The 18,045-nt window shown below is 45.4% G+C and overlaps 1 protein-coding gene across 2 annotated transcripts in view; it reads left to right on the plus strand.

The window, feature by feature from the left end:
* ARHGAP31 (Rho GTPase activating protein 31) overlaps positions 1-18,045 on the plus strand; it is a 130,272-nt gene that overhangs the window by 102,759 nt on the left and 9,468 nt on the right. Inside the window, exons 8-11 of one of the 2 annotated variants that reach the window (XM_062208515.1) lie at positions 433-557; positions 5,289-5,351; positions 6,652-7,227; positions 15,093-15,358. In XM_062208515.1, coding sequence (XP_062064499.1) covers positions 433-557; positions 5,289-5,351; positions 6,652-7,227; positions 15,093-15,358 — 1,030 coding nt within the window. The remainder of the gene's footprint in view (positions 1-432; positions 558-5,288; positions 5,352-6,651; positions 7,228-15,092; positions 15,359-18,045) is intronic. The other variant, XM_062208517.1, reaches the window with a different exon arrangement.

An 18,045-nucleotide genomic window follows, 5' to 3' on the forward strand; every position in this document is an offset into this window, starting at 1 on the left:
CAGCTGGGACCCTAATCAGTGCCCATATAAGGTGGCGGCATTGCAGGCGGTTTTACCCACTATGCCACAACACTGGCCCCGAGAGACTGGTACCTTTGAAAACTCAGGACTAGAATGCTTACAAGAGCTCCCAGAACTGTGTTGCCGGAGGCTGAGGCTCGCCGTGATCTCTGCCTCTGTTAGCCATCATCCCTGCCTTTGGTACGTGCCTTTGCCTCTTGCCCTCAGGAATATGGTCTTAGTTCTTGCTCATGTATCCTCAGACAAGGTGAGAATCAGGATCACCTTGGATTTTAGAGAAGAATTTTTTCTGAGATATCAGAGCCATCTGTAACCGAAAACATTATTGAAATACTTTTTTTTTTCTCGATTTAAAAGTACCCTTGACATAACTAGTTAACAAATTAATCCTTTATGCCTTGGCTCTATTAGGAGAAAGCTTTCCAGTAAATCAAAGAAGTGGAAATCGATATTTAACCTGGGACGTTCTGGATCAGACTCCAAATCAAAGCTGAGTAGAAATGGGAGCGTGTTTGTGAGAGGGCAGCGGCTCTCAGGTAAGATTCAACAGCGGTGGGGTTTCGTGACACATGGACTGTGTGCTAGCTCATCTTCTTCTAAGATGATTTTATCACACTAAACCTACTGGAGACAAACATATTAATTAACTAGGGGTTCTTTTTTTTTAAAAAAAAAAAAAAAAAACAATTTGGCTTCCAAAAAAGTTACAGAAAGAGTACATGGGAAATCTGTGTACCCTTCATGCAGCTTCCCCTCGTGCTAACATCTTACATAACCATAATACAGCTATCGAGGCCAAAAATGAATATGGTAGTCCCCCCTTATCTGTGATTTTGTTTTCTGTGGATTCGGTTACCCTTGGTCATCCTAGCTCCAAAATACTAAGTGAGAAATTATAGGAATAAGCAAATCATCAGTTTTAAACTGCACACCACTCTGAGTAGTGTGATGAAATCTCACGCTATGCTGCTCTGTCCCACCCTAGCGTGAATCATCCCTTTGTCTAGCATGTGCACGCCGTGTGTGCTACCTGCCCATTAGTCACTGGGAGATGTCTCAGTTATCAGATCAACTGTTGAGATATCACAGTGCCTGTTTCAAGTAACCCTTATGTGATAGCCTAATGCTACATCACAACGCCTACCTACATCATTTGTTTCATTTCATCTCATTACAGAGGCATCATTTCATTGCACATCATCACAGGAAGAATGAGTTTCATACAAAAAGACATTTTCAGAAAGATACCACATTCACATAACTTTTATTATAACATACTTATTCCATTTTTACATTATTTCTACTAATCCCTCACTGTGCCTAATTTATTAATTAAACTTTACCTTAGGTATATACAGGAAAAAACAGGATACCATGATGCTTCAGAAAGTTCATGGAAAAATGGAATTAAAAGATGTCTATCTGGGTGTGAAAATTTTTTGAAATCCATGCATATGAGGACTCTTCAAAAAGTTTGAGGAAATATGTATTATTTTAAAACTATGTATGATTTTAAATTTTTTGAAGCAAAATAAATGTATCTTTTAAAAATTTGTATTTAGTTGTATTTTTGAAGATTTATTTTATTTATTTGAAAGAGTTACAGAGAGAAGTAGAGACAGAGAGAGGTCTTCCATCTACTGGTTCACTCCCAACATGGCCACAATGGCTGGATCTGAGCTGATCCGAAGCCAGAAGCCAGAAGCTTCCTCTGGGTCTCCCACGTGCGTGCAGGGGCCCACGCACCTGGGCCATCCTCTACTGCTTTCCCAGGCCATAGCAGAGAGCTGGATCAGAAGAAAAGCAGCTGAGACTAGAACCAGCGCCCATATGGGATGCTGGCACTTCAGGTCAGGGAATTAACCCGGTGCTCCACAGCGCTGCCCTCCCCCCACCCCCCCATGTGAATTTCAAAAGGGACACACCCAAGGAGCTGAATGAACCAAATGGTGGTAAATTCACAGAATAGACAAGGTGTCCCTGCCAGGGCTTCTCAGCATGGCTGCTCCATAGAGTTGCCTACAAAGTGGTTCACATTCACTGCAATTTTGCCTCCAAAAGCCTGTGATGAGATCAGAGTATTGGAAAATTTTTCAAAAGTCCTCCAGGTGATCCTGTTATGCAGCCAGGGCTGAAAGCCACTAGTTTAACATCTTATGAACAAGCTAATCAGAGACAGATCACCAAACTAGCTAACTTTGATGGGATATGGGGTGAGATTAAACAGCCATCCATGTCCGTACCAAGGGCTCTCTGGATCTGACTGTTGCCTGAGTGACTGCTTTGTACCAGAGTCCTAGAAGCTGAGGCCCAGAGGGCCTTATGGTAGTAACTATACTGGAATCTGTACTTAAAAGTAGTCTTGCAATAGAATCCACCAGTGTGGACTCCATAAGTTCACTATATGTTGAAATGTGCATGCGAAAGAGGGGAATCAGGGGCCAGCATTGTGGCCTAGTGGGTTAAACCACCACCTGCAATGCTGGCATCCCATATGGGTGCTAGTTCAAGTCCTGGATGCTCCACTTCTGGTCCAGCTCCTTGCTAATGGCCTGGGAAAGCGGTAGAAGATGATCCAGTCCCTGGGCCCCTGCCACCCATGTGGGAGACCTGGATGAAGCTCCTGGCTCCTAGCTTAAGCCTTGCACAGCCCTGGCCATTTTGGCCACCTGGCGTGTGAACCAGCTGATAGATGATTTCTCTGTGTCTCTCCCTCTCTCTGTAACTCTTTCAAACAAATAAATAAATGTAAAAAGAAAAGAAAAGAAAGGGGAGAACCAGGAGTTAACATATGTAAATAATGTTTTAAAATTCCATAACTAAGAGCATTTTAAAAATTAATTCACCATGAACACTTTTGAGGTTTTTCCTTGGGGGGGGGGGGCAGATGAAGTGTATTTAACCATATTTACAAAAATTGAACAGAGATTTAAAAATATACAGGGTCAGAAAAAAAAATGGAGTACTGACTGAATAAAGATGCAGAAACTTGGGAGCTCCCCAGATACTGCTATTTGAATTAATTAATATTTTTCTTTATAATATCAAATAGGAAAAGTTCAAGAAACTCTTCAAAAGATCCCTTCTGAGTAGAGAAATCCCAAGGCTGTACTGTTGTAGTAGCTTTACCTCTGAGCAAAGTCTCGAAGGGAGGGGATTCAAGGACACAAAAGCTGCCAACAAACTAGGAGAAGTACTTCCATGAGGCCAGACCAAGATCCAGACACAAAAATATAACCTAAATATAGGCATGGGCCAGGGGTCCTGAGCTCTTAGTTACTATCAAGGAAAGAAGTCAAGGAATCCCTGGGAACTCTCACTGACAGCCACAGCCACACGGCACTGCAGCATGGGAAAGAGAATCCAACCACCAAAACTGGACACTGGTGGCCCTGAAGGCAGAACTGCCCTCCCTCTGTGATACTCAGGGACACTTAGTCATTGCCCCACCAGGTCAACACATGGAAACCGAAAAAGTCCATAAATGTAGTTTCCTGAAAACGAAGGCAAAGTGTATCCAGAATACCTGAAGGAAGGGATGCTGGCCATGGCACCTTAGGATACTAAATCAGCTTGTGGAAATAGCAGATCATCGAAGGACAAGAATTCTGGCACAGTACTCAGAGTAAGGCAGTTGAAGGCAACGTCTGCCCTTGCAGAGAATTTGAGAGGGTAGGGCTGTGCCCTACCACAGCAGACACTCTAGTCAGAGAGAAACCCGGAGCTGCGGATCAGGGGCTAACTCAGAACCTCTCAGGAGGAGCGAGGCTTCGAGCTTGGAGCTAGGAGGAAAAGGGGAGAGCTTTAAAAGAGGGACCAAAATAAGCATGAGTTAAGGCTCACTCTGGGTTAGGGCCAACCCTGACTGCTTCTTGTAGAACTCCTATCTTTCCCTTCAGAGCTGAGCCCAGGGTGATCCTGAGTAGCGCCTACAGTAATAGTAAGCGGTATCATTATTTTTATTTATTTTATTTTATTTATTTTAGCTTAGTACAGCCTAATTATTTTATAGCCCTTACTCATTGAATCCTCACAACAGCTGTCATTTTCTTCATTTTACACACAAGGAAACTGAATTTAGAGAAGGCAAGCTGCTCATCTGAAGTCACACAGCCAAAAAGCACCACAGTTTGGACTCAAATCCAGATCTGTCTGAATTCACTTACCTGTACCAGCTTCTGATTGCCCCTTTTTCCCTCCTAGCAAGTTTGTGCTGGAGGGAAATCCCTTCTAGCCAGTTCAGCCCCTTGAAGACATGATGTTTGTGGATCTGTCTGCCTTGGTTCATTTTCTGTTGCTAGAACTGAATACTTGAGGCTGTATGGTTCATAAAGAATAGAGGTCTATTTTCACTCATGATTTTGGAGGCTTCTGGCCAGGAGCATAGCATCTGCTTGGCTTCTGGTAAGGGTCTTGTGATGCTTCAGTTTACGGCACACAGTGAGTGCATGCAGAAGAGAGAAAAGGGAAGTCAGTTCCTGTAAGACATTAATTCGTTCATGAGGTGTGTTCCTCATGCCCAAAACACCTCCCGTGGGGCCCCATCTTCAAACAATGCTGCACTGAGGCAGTATGTTTCTAATACAGGCCTGTTGGGATACACACTTAAACTATAACAGTGTCTAATACTGTGCCTGGTATCAGTTTTTACTTGTTTAGACTCCAAAAACCTGCTAAGGTGGCACCAGGCACATATCAGGTGCTCAAAAACAAAAGATGTGGTTGGGATCCGTTTCAGGGTAGGTCACTGGGTGAGATCACTGGGGGAGCAGCCAGTCCACAGACTTCAAGGGACAGAGCTGCACCTGTGGAAAAAGGTGACTCCAGTTCCCTCAGGCTCTCTCACCTTTTGTATCAAATTCCTGGGAGATGAGAGATACGTAGGGCTGCAGCCAAGAATCCTGCTCTTTCAGTCTCTCACTGGTCAGACAGGAGAGGCCGCCTGGAGCCCCATGGATTCAGCTTTGAACACTCTTCCTGCAAGAAAATTGGGTCCAGGACTCCTCATTTTCCAATAACTTTTTGACAAAAATTGCAATTTACTCTCATGTGTAAAATTAATAAAACATTGACTTAGCAGTGCCCTGTTTTTATCAGCTTAGTCTCATTGAGAAAGTATGCACATCCAGAGTGATGTAGGGAAGTGTTTTCTAAGAACACAGATTATAAATACTTGAAAAATTTTCCTAAAGAAATTTCTCTTGTGTCCTTACAGCTTGATCTATTGTTCTGAATCTTCCTCTTCATATGCTTTCTTTTGTCTCTAGTGGAAAAGGCTACTATCCGACCAGCTAAAAGCATGGACTCCCTGTGTTCGGTGCCTGTTGAAGGTGAGATTTACAATTGGTTTCTGAGCTGGGGATTGCAACTGGGAGACTGGAGCTCATACCGGACTTGCCTTTGTTAGTTCCCATGGTTGCTCGTCTGTAATCATGATCCCACACAATCACCCCATCTCTCCTTGAGCCTTCCCAAACTCAAGGGGTTCACATAGCTCTACCACAGCCTTTCTCTAGCCACAGCTTAGAGCACAGCAACATTTCATTCAAACTTGAACATGATGAAAAGTCAACGTCTGAAAACTAAGAAGATGCTTCCTCCTTGGTCAGAAAAAAAACAAAAACAAAAACAAAAAACCCAGTATTGGTTTATGCCTCTTAATTTTAATCTTAGATGGATATGTGGCTTGAATTTAGGTGTTTTCATGGGCATTATTTGTTTCTAGTGATGGATAAGTCATGCTTTTGAGTTGGTAGGTTCAATTGTTCATTATTTATCAGTAAATATTGATTAGGCAGCTGCTATGTGCCAGACATGTGCAAACTACAGTCTCCTTTTTGTGGCAGATGTAATTGTCAAATGAGGTGACACCCATCACCAAAACCATACTCGTCTGGATCTCTCCCTTCTGTTTCTGTGAAGCAACCAACAAGCCTTATTACTAGTGACAAGGCTTAGGGCTTCCCTGGCAGCCAACCATCCCAACTGCCTTTATTTTCATCCCATGACTTTGAACCTTTTTAATACATGATATTTTCCATTTTGATAAATGAGACAGGCTGACACAACACAGGAAATCTTTAGAACAATTTTTAAAAAATATTCTAAACCTATGAAATACTCAGTGAGATCTCTTTAAACTCACTTGATACTTTTATCCTTTTCTGATGTTTATATTCACCCATTTATTTAGATTTTGAAGCCTGTTAGCACAGTTTTTGCCCAGTTTTGCAGCATCTAATGTTTCAAAACCTGTGTAGTAATGTATATGACATGGATGCTGGGCAGGTCATCTAACCTCTGAGTCTCAGTTTTCTTGTGTGTTAAAGGATGTAATTACACTTCCCTGATAGGGTAGTCTTAAGAATTTTAGGGGCTGCCAAGCCTAAGCCTGCGGCAACTTGGGCCTATCAAAGGATTGACGCCAATGTTTTGTGCATTATGAGAAAATGCTTTCTCCCTTGTCATTCAAATGACGTGTATGTTTCTGTACCAGGACGGCAATGGCCTTATGACAACGCTATACCTTTCCAGTGTTAAGTTGTCATGTGCCTGCCCTTCCTGGAAGGCTGCACAGTTGTGTGTGTGCCCAGGCTGCCGATCAATTGTGTGTTTGTTCTCTCTCCCTAGGAAAAGAAACCAAAGGAAATTTCAATCGAACAGTCACCACTGGTGGATTTTTCATTCCAGCAACGAAAATGCACGGGACCAGCACTGGTAGTTCATGCGACCTCAGCAAGCAGGAGGGCGAATGGGGCCACGAGGGGATGCTGGCAGGGGCAGAGGGGGGCGTTGACGTGAGCAGTGACCGAAGCCAACTCCAGGGTGCGCAGGCCCGGCCCCCGCCGGAGCAGCTGAAGGTGTTCCGGCCTGCCGAGGATCCCGAGAGCGAGCAAACAGCCCCAAAGATGCTGGGTATGTTCTACACCTCAAACGACAGCCCCAGCAAGTCGGTTTTCACTAGCAGCCTCTTCCAGGTGGAGCCCTCACCACGCCACCAGCGCAAGGCGCTGAACATCTCCGAGCCCTTCGCCGTGTCCGTGCCGCTCCGCGTGTCAGCCGTCATCAGCACCAACAGCACCCCCTGCAGGACACCCCCAAAGGAGCTGCAGTCCCTTTCCAGCCTGGAGGAGTTTTCTTTCCAGGGGTCCGAGGGCGGAGGCTGGCCCGAAGAGGAGAAGCCTCTGGGAGCCGAGTCTTCTCCAGGTACAGTAGGGGAGCTTTTTCCACGGCGAATGATACAGACCAGACTTAAACTCCCTTAAATAGGGTTCTCAGGGCAGTATAGTGACGTGGTTAAGACTGTGGGCGCTAAGCCCAGACTGCCTGGGTACAAACCTAGGCTCAGTTTTCCCACTGTGTGAACCTCAGCAGGTAATGAGACTACTCTGCACCTTAGCTTCTTAATCTGCAACATGCAAACAGTGCCTCCTTCATTAAGGTTGTAACTATTAAATTAGTTAGGGGAGGGCGTTTGGTGCAGTGGATAAGACGCTGCCTGGGATGCCCGCATTCCATGTTGAAATGCCTGAGTTTGAGTTCTGGCTCTGCTTCTGATTCCAGCTTCCTGTTCATGTGCGCCCTGGGCAGCAGTGGGTGATGGTGCAGGTGCTTGGCTCCCTGCTGCCCACGTGGAAGACCCAGATTGACTTTCAGGCTCCTGGCCTCCACCTGGCCAGCCCTGACTGTTGGGGGCATTTGAGGAGTGAATCAGCAGGTGGAAGTTCATGCTCGCTCTCTCTCTTTCAGATAAATAAAATTTCTAAAAAAAAAAAAAAATTAGTTAGCATATGTAAAACTTTCAGGAAAGTATCTAATAAAAATAAATATCCAAAAAATATTGCTTGCTGTTGTATCATAAGAAGGCAGGAGGAAAAGCTCACAGAAGGTGATGAGGAGCTGCAGCTCATCCAGACTAATATTCTGTTCATCCATGCATCCATCCATCTAGCTCTTGTTTCTATCTTAAATCTGCAGAGCACAGGGCTAGCTAGCAACACCAGCAATGGAAAAGAGCACCTTTTTCCCAGTGTCCTTATAGCAGGATGCAGGTAGGACTCTGACTGGACCTTTTTGGAGCAGATGGCCAGCTTTGAACCAATCACTGTTGCCAGGTTAGCAGAGTTCTAAGATAGGCAAGGCTTGAGCGTCTGGGCTACCTCTGAAGTGAGCAGGGTTTCTTTGATCAACAGCTCCATGTGAGCCACAGAAAACCCCAAGGAAAGGACAGCTGGCAGTCAAACCCACAAATACTCACTGTGGTTTAAGAATGTTTCTGTTTCAATTAATATTAGCTATCTTCTTCCTACACCTATAATGTTGTCAGGCATACCAGCAAGTGTTCTACATATAACATCTCATTTCTCCTCACAACCACCCTGTGAGATATGGATAGTTACTATTATCCTCATTTGCTTAGAGAGAAATAAGGAATTTTCCCAATGACTCACAGCAAGAAAATGGAAAAGCTAGGATTGAATCCAGGCTAAACAGTCCATGCTGGTAACCATGCTCCCTCATTTCTTTACTGTGGGCTGTGGAGTTACGAAGATGAAGATATAATCCTTCCCCACCAGGGAGCTCCAAATAGAAGGAGAAACTGTGGAAAGAGCATAAGGCCCTTCCCCCTCTTTTTGGAACGAGGGAAGACTCTGTTACGCAGTGTCCTGAAAGAGGTGTTCAGAAAGGAGTAGAAGGATGCGAAGGAGAGGCAGTCCTCTCAGGAGGATTCCGGGAAGACTTCTCAGAAGAGGGGACATTCAGGCTGGGCCCTCATCAATGAGCAGCATTCCTCATGCAGAAGATATGAGAAAGGGCCTCTGGGCTGAGAGGCAGCTGAATGTTGTGGGAAGTCTGGACCCCAGCCGTGCTAATTCAGATCCCAGGTTTACAGCATTTTGGCTGTGTGACAGAGGATGATTGGTTGAGACCTTCTGGGAAACTCCTGCCCCAGGGGCTGTGTGGGGTCTGAATGCGAGACTTCATAAAGTACTTGCCCATGACCTGGCTCAGGGCAATGCTCAGTAATTGTTAGCCCTCTTCTTCTCCCCTTTCATCTCAGGATGGGGGAAGATGAGAAAAACAGGTCAGAGCCTCAGTTGGTGCTTTGTCTGGAGAATGATCCATGGGCTGCTGTGAGTGGAACAGGATGAGTGATAGGGGAGGAAGTGAGATCTTCAAGGATCAAAGTGTTCCCAAAAGCTTTTGTGGCATTGGTTACCCTCTCCAAAAGGAAGGCCCCTGGGCCCTAAGGGCTATTTCAGTGAGGGTCTGTTAGCTCGCTCTCTATTTTTAAAGATTTATTTTGTTGTTTATTTGAAAGGCAGAGTGATACACAGAGAGAGATCTTTCATCTGCTGGTTCATTCCCCAAATAGCCACAACAACCAGGGGTGGGCCAGGCTGAAGCCAGGAGCCAGAGAGGAAATTCTATCAAGGTCTCCCACATGGGTGGCAGGTGCCCCAGCACTTGGGCCATCCTCCACTGCCTTTCAAGGCACATTAGCAGGGAGCTGGATCAGAAGCAGAGCAGCCAGACCTGAGCCAGCACTTTGTTATGGGATGCCAGTATTGCAAGTGGTGGCTTAACCCACTGTGCCACCAGCCCTGTTCTATTATCTTTTCTTTCCTCATTCTTTCTCTCTGTAAATTAGATTACCCAATCTATTTTAAATTGGTCTGGAAAAGACACTAATGGAGACTCCAGCCTGCCCTTCTGCCTGTGATTAGTGGGTGGTGGGTGCAGAATGAGGGACCTCATGAGAGGCAGCCAAGTAGATCTAGGACCAGGGGCAAAAGGGAGACCTCAGCAGCTCAGGGACAATAGATTCCCTCACCCCTCTCTCTGGGGTTATGGTAACTTAAACTTCTTATCTCCTTCCATGAGTACTCCAAATGGAGAACTTCACCTTCAGAGACAGGATATTTTTCCTTCTTTTGTGCCATAACAATGAGTAAAACAAGAGGCAATTTTCCAAGTTACCTAATTAAAATTTTTTACTTACTCTGTTCAACCAATTCTCCCACTTTTGGCCAATTTAGGTGAAATTCCAATATGACCCAAGGGGTCAGAGATATCAAGTAAATATTACACTTTAATAAAAGTGCTGATAATAGATCACTGATTGTTCCAAATGGAAAAAAAAAGCAATCAAGGTAATCATAATAATTGATTATCTGACTTTTACCTTACCCAAGGCTATGATCTGCTAACCTCATCTTCAGGGGATGGGGAGGGGGACTTGATTCTTCGGAAAGTGAAGGAAGAGATTATGGGTTAAAAGCACAGCTTTCTGAATCCCTTCTAGAAATGTTTATTAGTGTAACCATTCAGCTTTAAGGAAATCTGATAAACAAAAATCCAGAATTTCCCTAGAGGTGTTAGGAGTTGCCTTTTTTTTTTTTTTTTGGCTGAATAATTTATAATACAGTTATCTTAAATAGCTATCTTTTAGTGAGTATGAAAAATGATTCTACAAAAACTTGTTTGGGCCTTTTTTTTTTAACCAAGAGCAAGCCCATCTCATAAACCCATGGTTCTATTAAATGAAGTGTAGGCTAAGCTGCTGTAACACTGAAAACCCAAAGCACAGTGGCTCAAGTGAAATAGAAGTTTATTTCTACCTTATGTAGAAGGTCCAGAGGTAAGTGATCATCTGGGGTCACAGGCTGTTTCCATATCTCCAGAGGTGTTGTCCTTGTCTGCATGGTCAACGTGGGCCCTACACCCCAATATCCGCATTCCCGCCCATGGGAAGGTCAGAAGAGGAGGAAGTCACACAAATTCCATTCAAGGGTGCAACCCTGGAGTTGTACACATCACTTCTCCATTCCATCTGCCAAAACTCATTTCATGAAGCCACACGTGCCTCCAAGAAGGCAAGAATTGTCACTAACTGGACAGCCACACATGCAGCTAAAACTTGGGGAGTGGGAGAAATTCCAGTTCTTAATAAAGGGAATGGATATTGGGGGGCAATTAGCAGCGATCTCTGCTTCTTTGTTCATGTACTTTGTAAATAATGTGTTCCAAACTAGGAACTTGACAAGGCCCTTCCCTGTTGAGCTATAGATATTGTGTCTGTGTTTTTTTTAAAGATTTATTTATTTATTTATTTGAAAGGCAGAGTTACAGAAAGAGAGAGGGAGAGTCAGAGAGAGATAGATTTTCCATCCGCTGGTTTACTCCCCAAATGGCTGCAACAGCTGGAGCTGAGCCCATCCAAATCCAGGAGTCAGGAGCTTCTTCCAGGAATCCCACATGAATGCAGGGGCCCAAGGACTTAGGCCGTCTTCCACTGCTTTCTCAGGCACATTAGCAGGTAGCTGTATTGGAAGTGGAGCAGCCGGGTCTTGAACCAGGACCCATATGGGATGGCAGCACTGCAGGCGGTGGCAGCTTAACACAGTGCCGGTCCCTAGAGACTTAGAGCTTAGATGTATCTGTCAAATCTGTCGATTTCTTGGGCTCATAGGCCCTTGTTAGGTAATTTCTAGGAAGAGATACTGCGTTTGCCCTGAAGAACTTTCCCAGGAATGGAAGCCATGAACACATGTAAAGATAATGGTGAGCTGGGCCAGGCGTCACAGTGCAGCAGGTTCAGCGGCTGCTTGGCATGCTCTCCTCCCATACTAGAGCACCAGTTCAAGTCCTGGCTCCTCTGCTTCTGATCCAGCTTCCTGCTGATGCTCCTGGGAAGGCAGCAGATGCTGCTTCTGCCACCCAAGTGGAGAACCAGATGGAATTCCGGGCTCCTGCCTTTAGGCTGGCCCAGCCCTGGCTATTGCAGGCATCTGGCATTTGAGGATTGGAAGACCTCTCTCTCTCTCTCTCTTTTTCTCTCTCTCTCTCTGTGTGACTTTGCCTTTCATGGGTAATAACACTGCTGCAGGAGGAGGGAGAGGGAGAGATCATCTAGAAAGGCTCTAAAGAGGTGTTGTTAGATTTATGTCTTGAAAAGTGGACCAGTGGAATCCCAGAGAGGACCAGAGCAGAGGAGTTCAAGTCCATGGGGGTGGGGTAGGAATGAGCAGACATGTGGCTGGTGCAGAGTGCAGAGGCCTTGCATACAGTAATGGAGGCAGTAGGGAGCCACTGAGGGCTTCCAGCAGTCGAGTGACATGAACAAGCTCATGTTTAGAGCAGACCCTTTCTCCCCTCTTCTCTTAAGTCCATTTTAATGGTCACAATGGGCAAAATATCCTGAGCTCTACAAAAGAGAGGCTGGAAAATTCATTCAAGGAATAGATCTTTAGTAGATTATTTAAAAGTATCTTTTTTTTTTTAACTTTCAAAGTAAGCTTTAATACAAACAAAAAACTTCCAGCAAATACATTTAATTTATTTTTAAAACAAGTGCAAAGAATAAAGTTGGAATCTGTTCATTGTTTACACACACACATAGAAAATAAGCTCTTGCCATTGATAATAATCACCCACAGAGTTTTCTTATGTGGATCTCTGTCCGGTTCCTAGCCGATTAAATTCACTTATAAGATAAAACAACTTTGAAAATATATGCCATGGCTTAGAATAAGTAGCATCTATTTAAAATTAATTATCATAGCTGATATCTCTGCCAAAATTATTAGCTTAAAAGAGATATTCAGTCAGACTGTACAAAATATACATACTCCTCAACTTCAGTGATAAATTTTAAGTTCTTTTAAAACTCTTTTCTCAAGTTCCTTTAAACTCTTTTTTTCATTCATATACATTACTTTTTTGTACTCTGTATATTAGTTACCACAAATCAAGGAAAACATATGATGACTGGATAAAGAAATTATGATATATGTACATGATAGAATACTCCTCAGCCATAAAAAGTAAACAGAACAAAAAAAGAATGAAATCCTAATCCTGTCTTTCACAACAAAATGGACGCAACTGAACACCATTATGTTTACTTAAAAAAGCCAGTCTCAAAAAGACAAATACCATATGTTTTCCCTGATTTGTGGTAACTGAAAGTATCTTTTAAAAAGTGACTTATGTATTTATTTTTTCACTCTGAAGTTTCATTTTCAAGAATTCATTCTAAATAAATAGCTGTACAATTCGAAAATGATACATGCCTATGACAGCACCATTTGGAATACCAAGTGACTGGAAACCACCCCAACGCCCATCTTTAGGAGACTGGTGCAATAACTGGGATACATGCACACGACCGAGTGCTGGAGAATCCATGGCGGGGTGGGCACTGCGTCACATTCCGCCATCTCCTGTGTTTCTTGTCAGGAAGGCATCCTATGTCATGCTTGCCTTGTGTTTCTGGCTTTCTGCCTCGGGGGGTTTTTTTGAAGGGAGGATCTTGCTCACCCTTTGCTTGGGACAACCCAGAAGGATGGAGAATTACCAGGGGCATCCCTCAACTACTATGAGTGAGGGGTCAGTGGATAAATGACCCGGCCTCCCAACCTTTGGAGGGACCACAGTGGAGTACACCGCTGTGGTCAGCAGGATTGAGTCCCAGTTGCTCAGAGTGCTAACCGGCTCAGTGGCATACTCGCTGACTTTTCCTCCAGTGTTGTCTCACCTTCTCTCTTCTTTCCTGGAACCATCTTCCAAATAAGCTACCTTCTGCCAGGACCTTGTTTCAGGCTCCGTTCTGAAGACAACCTAAACTAGGCCACATCCTAAAGAATACTCAGTCTCCCTGAACATTAATTTGGTCTTCAAGATACCTACGTGAAGTGTAACAAATCACAGTAAAGAACAACAGATACCATGTATTTCATGCGCTATATTTTATATAATAAGTATAGGAAATAAAAATATACATGTGCAAGTATTGTTTAAATATGCAAAAAATAAACTATGGCAGGATAAATCAGAGATGAGTAAAAGTGGTTATCTAGAGGGGACAGTGGGAGTGTGGGGCAGGGTAGATGTGACATGAATGAAAGCAAAACTCCAAGGATCCCTTTTTATGTAGTTTTAGCTTTTGAACTCTGAAAATGTTTTACATATTAAAAGGTAAAATTTAAATTTCAGGAACTCAAGTTACTGGGCTATAGGCAGAACAAAAGAGTACTTTTGCCAATTCTGATCATTGTTAGTTCAGACATCAGGATGCTGTCAGTAGGACTGACTGTTCCAAGGCTGGATTCACTGTGAGATGCCTAGGAGTGAGATCAGTGCGGTGAGCACAGAGTTTGTTCTTAACCAACAAGCTCTTCTGAGTTTGTACTGTGCTGTGTGCTTTGCCACCATTATTTACCTTATCCTCACATTGGTCCCCCCAAAAGCATTTATTATTGAGCCAAGACCACAGGATTCATTGAAAAATTCTAATGCAAATGCTGTTTCTTTTAATCCCGCTGTGAATAATATTTATTGAGGTTCTGCTATGTGCCACTCATTGTTCTAGGTACTTTACTAGGTCTTTATTACACATGTGGAAAACAGCCTTATGCAGTGACGTGAGGCCTTCCTGCCTGTGAGGCTCTAGAGGCCCTGCCTGAGGCCTGCCTCTCCCTGAGCTCAGTAGGTGTTTCAGACCAGCTGACTCACTTTGGGAATGTATATGCACATGGACTAGAGATAACCCTTGGAAGAGTCACACAAGAACAAGTCATTCACGAGACTGTTGTGAATAACGTATTTTTGTGACGCTTGGCCTAAGTTTGAGTCCTCAGGGCCTACCTCTTTATGAAATGAAAGGCTGGGCTGGAGCTGGGTTTCTCAACTCCAGCACTGTCTTGGGGGTGGGGGGAAGGCACCCTGGGCATTGTGGGGTGGTGGTTAGCAGTGTCCCTGGCTTCTGCCAGCACTCCCAGCCCCCTTGTTATAACAACCCCAAATGTCTCCAGACACTGCCAGCGTCCCCTGGGGGAGGGAGAAGAAGGAACGAAATAGCCGCTAGGTGAGAACCACTTGGAGGGATCTTCCAGGTCCCTCCCGGATCTGATGGTCTGACTCTGGGATCTGAGCCTGGGTGAGAAGGGTGAAGAACGCAGGAGGCAGGGAGCTAGGAGAGCTCCCTCTACCCTGTGAGGCAGGACCTGGGGCAGGACAGCCACTACGCTGGGGCGAAGCCTCTCTAACTGGTAATACCCTCATTGCAGCAGCCGTCCCCAAGAAGGCAGCTCACGAGGATGCCAAGGCAGTGGCTGAAGCCGCAGCGACACCGGAGTGCAGCCAAGGCCCTTCCCTGGAGCCAGGCCCCCAGCTGGAGGAGAAGACCTTGGAAATCTTGCTGGGCTCTCAACATTCAAGGGAACCGGAGAAGGGACCGAATGCAGAGAAGGTGGTGGAGGACGCCCAGGAGGCTGGCTGGAAGGAGCCGGAGAGCCCCAGGGCCAGGGCTGAAGCCGTGTTTCTCCATGAGATGGTAAGGGGAATGCTGTGCCTGCTCCAGCCAGGTAGAGTTCTTTTTTTCCCAAGGACTCTTGGTGTCACGTAAAGATTTTGTTTTTTAAATTGTTTTGAAGAATTTCTGCCCCAAATACTTGAAGAGACAAGCTTTGAGTCTGGCCTGGGATTTCTTTGCAGCAGACTTGATGGAGGTTCTGCGGTGATGGGAAGGAGCCATCCGGTTCAGATTCCCTAGGACAGACACAACTCAGTACTTCTGACCTGAGGTCACCATAAACCAGTGACATGTCCTTGGGATGTAAGGACATCCCTCCCAGAAACAGGACCCAACCTGATGCCATACCCCAGTCCCGAATACAGTGATCACGCATGGGGGCTGGCTCTCTTCTTCCAGACATGCTTGATGGGCAGCTGTCCTTGCTAGTTTCTAAAACATTAGATATTTCCAGGATCCATTCTGTCCCTTTGCAGATTCTGGAGAACCTAGAGATGATTGATTGCAGAACTGATTGAATCTTGCCTGCTTTTTATTTTATTTTTTTAAGAGATTGAATTTCCCAAGAAGGTTTTGATGAATGTCTTTAGAGAAAGTATGAATAGATCTCCCAGTGACCCCCAGGAAAAAGCTTTGAATTTGGGAGGCAGCCCTGTGGACAGAGGAGTATGCCACATGGCAAAAAGGAAGCTCACTGTCTTTCAAACTTGTTTCCAGGGAATTGCTTTCCTGGACATGCACAAAGCTCCAGGTGCTGGGAGTTAGGGCAGAGCTGGGGTGCCACTGGTGGCCCCAGGTGGGCTGAGCCAGGGTTCCTAGATGTTTTTCCGTTGGTTGAAAGAGAAGGGTGCAGAGGTTCTCATGAGGAGGGCCCAAGTATGAATGGTGTGGCTTTGACAAGTCAGATAGAAGATAAAGTTAGTGCTGGCAGAAGTGCCAAGATGGAGTCAAAGGAACAAGTAAAGGCATCAGTTAATTCATTTGCTTATTTTTTTAAGATTTTATTTGTTTGTTTGAGAAGTAGAGTTACAGACAGTGAGAAGGAGAGACAGAGAGAAAGGGCTTCTGTCAGCTGGTTCACTCGCTAAATGGCTGCAATGGCTGGAGCTGCACCAATCCAAAGCCAGGAGCTTCTTCTGGGTCTCCCATGTGGGTGGAGAGGCCCAGGGACTTGGGCCATCTTCTGCTTTCTCAGGCCATAGCAGAGAGCTGGATTGGAAGGGGAGCAGCTGGTACTAGAACTGGCACCCATATGGGATGCCGGCACGCCAGACGGAGGATTAACCTACTACACCACAGCACCAGCCCCTAATTGGCTTATTTTTAAAATTTATTTATTTATTTGAAAGGCAAAGCAATAAAGAGAGAGAGAGACTGAGAATTTCCATTTGCTGGTTTACTCCCCAAATGTCCACAACAGCCCGATCTGGGCCAGGCTGAAGGAACTCCATCCTGGTCTCCTACATGAGTGGCAGGGGTGCAGTACTTGTGCCATCTCCTGCTGCCTTCTCAGGCACATGAGCAGGAAGCTGGAGCTGAAGCAGAGTAGCAGGGACCTGAGTTAGCACTCAGATTTGGGATGCTGGCGTTGGAAGCGGTGCTTAACCTGCAGTGTCACAACACAGGCCCCCCTTCACTCGTTTGGCAACACTTATTTTTATTTTTCTTTTTTTCTTTCTTTCTTTCTTTTTTTTTTTTTTGACAGGCAGAGTGGATAATGAAAGAGAGAGAGACAGAGAGAAAGGTCTTCCTTTTTGCCGTTGGTTCACCCTCCAATGGCCGCTGCGGCCGGTGCATCGCGCTGATCCGAAGCCAGGAGCCAGGTGCTTCTCCTGGTCTCCCATGCGGGTGCAGGGCCCAAGGACTTGGGCCATCCTCCACTGCCTTCCCGGGCCATAGCAGAGAGCTGGCCTGGAAGAGGAGCAACCGGGATAGAATCCGGCACCCCGACCAGGACTAGAACCTGGTGTGCCGGCACCGCAAGGCAGAGGATATTAGCCTGTTAAGCCACGGCACCGGCCAACACTTATTTAAAAAATGTATTCTGTGAAGCCAGCGCTGTGGCATAGTGGGTTACCACCTTGGCCTGAAGCTCCGGCATCCCATATGGGTGCCAGTTCGAGTCCCGGCTGCTCTACTTGCTCTCTGCTATGGCCCAAGAAAGCAGTGGAAGATGGCCCGAGTCCTTGGGCCCCTGTACTCATGTGGGAGATGCAGAAGAGACTCTGGCTCCTGGCTTCAGATCGGCACAACTCCGGCTGTTGTGGTCAATTGGGGAGTGAACCAGCGGATGGAAGGCCTTTCTCTCTCTCTCTCTCTCTCTCTCTCTCTCTGCCTCTCCTCTCTATGTGTAACTCTGACTTTCAAATAAATAAATAAATCTTTTTAAAAAATTTATTCTGTGAACCTGCTTTGTGTGAGGCAGTATGCCGAGCATTGGGGTCACTGTGGGGAGCAGTCCGGCACTGTCCCTGCCTTCTGGAAGTGGACAGCCTGGTAGGGAAAGGCCAATGGAGGAGTAATTCCTAGGGTGACATGGAAGCGTGCAATGCTGTGCGAGCAAACAGCAGGAGGACCTAACCTAGTCAGAGGGAGGAGGCGTTTGCATCAAGGCTCAGGGAAGGCTTCTCTGAAGAAGAGATATTTAGATGGAGATCTTAGCTAGAAGAAACAAGCAGGAGTAGCACAGGAAAGGAGAGACCTCAGGC

The sequence above is a fragment of the Lepus europaeus genome, chromosome 2 (genome assembly GCF_033115175.1).
Source record: "Lepus europaeus isolate LE1 chromosome 2, mLepTim1.pri, whole genome shotgun sequence".
NCBI classification, from domain to species: domain Eukaryota; kingdom Metazoa; phylum Chordata; class Mammalia; order Lagomorpha; family Leporidae; genus Lepus; species Lepus europaeus.